Below are 6,372 nucleotides of genomic sequence, written 5' to 3' on the forward strand. Positions count from 1 at the left end.
AATGAACACATACTGAAGAGATATTCCAAGGAACTGTGCTTGACTATACTTGTATGGGTGTGCATGCACAGTTGTGTCCGGCTCGACGACCCCATGGGTTGCAGCCTGCCAGGCCGCTCTGTCCATGGCATTTTCCAGGCAAGAATACTGGAGTGGGTTGCCATTTCCTACTCCAGGGGATCTTCTCCACCAAGGAATCAAACCCGAGTCTTCTGTGTCTCCTGCATTGGCAGACAGAGATTCTTTACGACTGTGCCACCTGGGAAGCCCCAGAATTGTGCTTGGTGCAGCATAATTATAATACACCATGTTATTTACAATCACAGAAATGTATGTTCACATTTCAAAAGCACAGGGGTGAGGATGGGGCATGATTAACACTGTCACCGGTCAATGAAGTAGAAAAGAGAAAAATGTCAACAGAAGTTTTTCAGGGATCAACCCTTGGCAGGTGTATTACTAAGCAGTTATACTATCCAAAATAAAGCAAAAGTGTTGTATAATTAAATACACACAAAAAAATGTTTAGCATTGCTGGTGTTTATGACTCTGAAGTCTTTCAGTCCCCACACTCAAATTACTGTTTATTTCTTCACAATTAACAGAGTGATTAAGGCAGCTAGTGCTGAGCATGGCCTAGGTTCATACAAGGCAAACTGATATAGTGGTCTTAGTCAATCACTGCAGCTCACGTATCAAAACTGTGGGTGCTGAGGGGACCACTTCCAATGTACACAATTAAAAAAAAAAATCGCTCTTTGCCATTCTCACCAAGAACTACTGCCATGGACCAAAAAACAAAACAACAAACAAAAATAACAACTTGGTGAGTCAGAGTACCTTTCATGGAAATTATGCAAGTGAAAAAAATTATGATTGTAGCTTTTATGAGTTGACGTGTATGGGGGAAGGAGAAAAAGGAGAAAATACTGTTTAAATAAAACACATTTATGAGAATCTTATACAGTGTTTACAGTATATAAAGGACTTGTTCTTATTTGAGCTGCAAAACAACACTGTAAGCTATTAATTTCCTTACTTTCGTTAGGTAAGGAAAACAAAAATTAGGGTATAGAATAAATGTCCTGCAGTCATTAAAACAATAACAGCTCTGATCCCAGAACCAATACTCTTTTCTGTGGAAGTCAAACATCAAATAAAAGTACCATAGTATCAATGACACTACTTGGTTATTTTTAAAGAAAAAACCTTAACAGAGAATTAAATCCAGCAAAATATATAATTAATGCTTATGTTCCTTCTGTCATGAAGACAGACACATCAGTCTTCAATTTTTCACTTATAATATTTCTAAAGTAGAAAGAAAATAATCACAGAAATAGCAAAGAGCTAATAAGATGATATGGAGAAGGAAATGGCAACCCACTCGAGTACTCCTGCCTGGAAAATTCCATGGATGGGGGAGCCTGGTAGGCTACAGTCCATGGGGTCACAAAGAGTCGGACACGACGGAGTGACTTCACTTTCTTTCTCTCTGTACTTCCCTTTTGGAGAAGGAAATGGCAACACACCCCAGTGTCCTTGCCTGGAGAATCCCATGGACAGAAGGGCCTGGTGGGCTACAGTCTATGGGGTTGCAACAGACATGACTAAGCAACTGACACATACACACTAAGATGATATGAGGTAAAATTAAGAGGCATAGTACATACTTTAGGTACCTCAAGCTGGAATCAAGATTGCTGGGAGAAATATCAATAACCTCAGATATGCAGATGACACCACCCTTATGGCAGAAAGTGAAGAGGAACTCAAAAGCCTCTTGATGAAAGTGAAAGAGGAGAGTGAAAGTTGGCTTGAAGCTCAACATTCAGAAAACGAAGATCATGGCATCTGGTCCCATCACTTCATGGGAAATAGATGGGGAAACAGTGGAAGACTTTATTTTTTTGGACTCCAAAATCACCGCAGATGCTGACTGCAGCCAGGAAATTAAAAGACGGTTACTTCTTGGAAGGAAAGTTATGACCAACCTAGATAGCATATTAAAAAGCAGAGACATTACTTTGCCAACCAAGGTCCGTCTAGTCAAGGCTATGGTTTTTCCCGTGGTCATGTATGGATGCGAGAGTTGGACTGTGAAGAAAGCTGATTGCTGAAGAATTGATGCTTTTGAACTGTGGTGCTGGAGAAGACTCTTGAGAGTCCCTTGGACTGCAAGGAGATCCAACCAGTCCATTCTAAAGGAGATCAATCCTGGGTATTCATTGGAAGGACTGATGCTAAAGCTGAAACTCCAATACTTTGGCCACCTCATGCGATGAGTTGACTCACTGGAAAAGAGTCTGATGTTAGGAAGGATTGGGGGTGGGAGGAGACGGGGACGACAGAGAATGAGATGGCTGGATGGTATCACCGACTCGATGGACATGAGTTTGAGTGAACTCCGGGAGCTGGTGATGGACAGGGAGGCCTGGCATGCTGTGATTCATGGGGTCTCAAAGAGTTGGACACGACTGAGCGAATGAACTGAACTGAACTGAACTGAATGATCATTGATAAAGCTAATCTCTTAAGAAATTTTTTGAATAGTGAAAGCAACACCTCTAAATACAAACAAAAAACTACTAGGAAAAATGGACAAAAAAAATCACGACCCTTACTCGAGCTATATTTCTGTATTTCATTTCGCATTCTGGAGGGGTAGGTGAGATGGAATTTTAATAAAGAAAATATCTAAATGGAATTTAGATACTAGATATGGAGAATCTGTATCTATATATTCAACTTTATATTCTAATGTGTTAAATCAGTGATATGAAAAGAAATAAAAAGGTAACATTCTATCAAGGAAAACCCTTCAATCTCAGAACCCTGAGTATCTAACATGGAAAAAATGGTATATTACCTGTTGGCAAACCCAGTGTAAAATATCTGTCCTGTCCAGGTCTGAACTGAATGATGCGATTACAGATGTATTTGGCTGCCCATTCACTAGCCAAGTCATAGTTATCAAGAATTACAAGCCTCATTTTGGTGACGCACAGCTTCCAGGACAAGAAGACAAACCTGAGAAAATTTCATTGTAGAGCACTTTAAGTAATTAGCAGATAGTCAAACAGAAGCATAATACACTGACGACTTTAAAAAGGATATTACTTAAGAAAGACATGCATATATACAATCTGTACTTTTAAAATAGCAGTAATAGCTGCTCTCTACTGAACAGACTTCAGGTGCTGGGCAGTGGGCTAGGTCAATTAAGTACAAATATTAATCCTCACAACAAGCTTCTAAGGTAAATACAATGTCCAGTTTCAGATGACTAGAGGGACTGACACAATTTGAGTTCACATAGTTGTCAAGTGACAAAGTCAAAATTTTTATGAAGGTGAATTTACTATAAAGACATCACACTGCATTGTCTCCACAGGGATACTATATAAAGCAACATAAAATAAATCTAAAGGCAAACAAAGCAGCACTCATTTATTGACTGCAAGTTCATGGCAGTAATGATTACTCAGCACCTTATGGGTTGGGTTACGAAAATCCAGAACTCTCCCAATGAATGATGTAATAGCAAACCTCTCTTCTGGTAAATAATGTTTTTATAAAAGTAACATCTGCACTTTAAAAAATTTCAGTCAATACAGAAAGGTACAAAGAATTTGAAAAAAAAAAAAAAAAAAAGAGAGACCCAAATCCTGCCACCTCGAAATAAAGCTCATTACTATTAGGTGTACATCATTCCATACATCTACATAATGCACATATACAAATAGGATGTATAGAAATAATTTCTAACATACTAGACATTCTATTTTTAAGAAAAAGCAGTTAATTTTCTGCCTTCCACAGAAGCAAAAGAAAATAAAGTGAACTAAAAAACTGCAGATCTCCAGGCAAAAGAATTCTTCACAAAACACAATTTCAGTTCCTAAAAGAATATTATAAGGTTAAGAAAAAATATTATACAAATATTAAGAGAGAAGAGTCACTTTAAAACTGTATGATTCCATTTTGGACAACATGGCTTGACCTGCTAACCATGAAATATATGAAAATTGCTTTCTTCTACTTCCGCCCACACCCTGATTTTTGTAAGATGTGTTATTTTTATATTGTCAAGATTTATAACATTTACACTGTGCTTTACAACCATAATTTCCAGATTTTAATTCTTAGTTTTGTATTTAAATGGATGTTACATCAATTCTTTCACAAATGGCTTCAGTTCAGTTCTGTACCCACAAACTTTACATACAGTAGTAGTAAATCAAATTCTTTACATTAGTGGGAATAAGAGGTCTTATAATAATGGATACACTGAATTGAAATATGTCCTTAGGAACATATGATTTAGAAATCTGGCATAACAAAAACTTACAATCACCATGATCTAGAATTCTGGCACAGTAAGAAGAGATAAACAACATTTACAAACAACAATTCACACAATAAGTCCAACAAAGGTCTTAATTAATTCAGTCCAGGAAATGGACTTGGCCTCTATTTAAACTCATTAATAATTTAGTGGCAGAAACTACTTCAAAGTTACACCAAGGAATCAGAAACATTTCCAAGCTGTTTTCACCATCAAGAAATATAATTATTTCTAATAAGAATATTCAGCAAAATGACTACTGATAAAAAGAGAAAAAAAAACCCTGTAAGGTGAGAAGGAGGAAATTGAGTTTTGGGGGCATGATATTTCTTTTCTCAGTTCAACACAGTTGTGAGGGAGGGCCTATTAAATACTAAGCACTAAGCTCTGTAGACAAATGACTAAGATAAAGATCCTACTATCAAAGGGCTTAGACTCACTAAATAGACTCATTAATAGTATTAAATGAACTTATCCTCATTCTTCAGATATGGAAAACTGAAACTCAGAAGTTTATTACTGAAGTTACAAAGCTATTAAGTGGTGGAGGGTCTATCTGACTGAAAGAAACATGCTCTGAAAAAGTGCCTTATAAGGAAGAATCACTTAGGATCCCTGTGAGAAAGATTCCCAGGACCTTTCCTTGGACATAGTCTTGCAAAAGATCTGGAACGGGATCCAGGGAATCTGCACTTACATAAATATCACAGGTGATTCTCGCAATCAGGATAAATTTGGAAAAGATCATCATACACGATGACTTCATTGTATAGAGGTTCAAGTAAGCCCTTCAGATCAAGTACATTGTTTTCTTAAACTCTTCCGTGTGCCCAGAGTTCACTTCCAAAAGTCCCAAACGAATCACCTGAGAAAAGTTGAATGTGTCTGCCACATGTGCTCAGATTTTTAAATGTGTCTTTTCCCAGTTTTCGCCAATCCTCAGAGATCCAAACGGATAAGGACCTCGACCATTCTCTAGCATCCTGACTCTACAGCACTCAAAAAATGACACAGCACCACCCCGTCCTCATCTTTCTTAGGTGCTGATTCACTTTGGGTGTGCATCCCTTCGACAATGACCTGACAAACACAAACCTCAGAACTTTAATGCTGGGTGGGAACTTCTGGACAACTTGGGTTACACAGCTATTTTAGAATTTATACTAGAATCTGGAATCTAAGCTTCCAGAATCCCTGCTATGCGCTTTTCCCCTACAACACACTACACTTGACCTCAAAGAACCTCTGAAACCCGGCCTGGAAGGAGGCCCTCTGGGAAGGCGGGGTCTGGTCCCGACGAAGGGCAAGAAGCGGCAGCGAAGGCTGCAAACCCAACCTCACCTGCCTGGCTGCTGGGCCCATCCCTCCGCAAACCATAATGAATGCAAATGAGGATGACTATCGCGCAACTGTAACAAGTGTCAGGAGCAGGCCCCCAGGGAGGCCCCTCCCGGAGGCTCAGTCGGAAGAGGACATCCTGCTAAGTTAGAGGGAGACGAGGCTGGGGAGCACTACGGCCCTCGCCTCGAGGCTCCCGGGAACCCCATCCGCCCGGCGTCCCCGTCTCCGCATACAGCCCGCCGGTGGAGGAAACGACCAGGCAGGTCCCCCCCGACTCCCCTTCATGCTCCTTCCCCGTAGGCTCACCTGTTGATCCACTGACTCTTCCGACGCTGGAACAGCTGGAAAAACCAACACCCTGCAACCCGGAGCGACCCCAGCCGGCGCGTGGAGCGCGGCGCCTCAGGACCCGGATGTAAACCCAGGCGCACAGGAGACCGCGGCGCGGCCGGCGAATCCTGCGCATGCGCGCGCCTCGGGCATGCTAGGGATGAGCCGAATAGAGGTCCTTGTGAGTTGCGCCAGACAGGAAGCCTTTGCTTACGTGAGTCTCCAGTTCCTGCGGCATCGCTTAGACGGTGCTCGTTTTTTTATCTCTCAAGGGTTGAATGGCAGTAGATTCTTTGGGTTTATGAGATTTAACACTTAAGACTGCAGTGCTCATGCATAAGCATTTATAATAA

The 6,372-nt window shown here is 40.6% G+C and overlaps 1 protein-coding gene across 3 annotated transcripts in view; it reads right to left on the minus strand.

Moving 5' to 3' along the window:
* GNPDA2 (glucosamine-6-phosphate deaminase 2) overlaps positions 1-6,128 on the minus strand; it is a 29,441-nt gene extending 23,313 nt beyond the window's left edge. For 2 of the 3 annotated variants that reach the window (XM_055435268.2, XM_055435267.2), the window contains exons 1-2: positions 5,996-6,128; positions 2,870-3,030 (exon numbers count right to left, since the gene is read on the minus strand). In XM_055435268.2, coding sequence (XP_055291243.1) covers positions 2,870-2,993 — 124 coding nt within the window. In that variant the 5' untranslated portion in view covers positions 2,994-3,030; positions 5,996-6,128. The remainder of the gene's footprint in view (positions 1-2,869; positions 3,031-5,995) is intronic. The other variant, XM_055435269.2, reaches the window with a different exon arrangement.
* Positions 6,129-6,372: the final 244 nt, after the last annotated feature.

Source organism: Moschus berezovskii, chromosome 5 (genome assembly GCF_049115385.1).
Source record: "Moschus berezovskii isolate FMDL1 chromosome 5, NW_MosBer_1.0, whole genome shotgun sequence".
NCBI lineage: Eukaryota > Metazoa > Chordata > Mammalia > Artiodactyla > Moschidae > Moschus > Moschus berezovskii.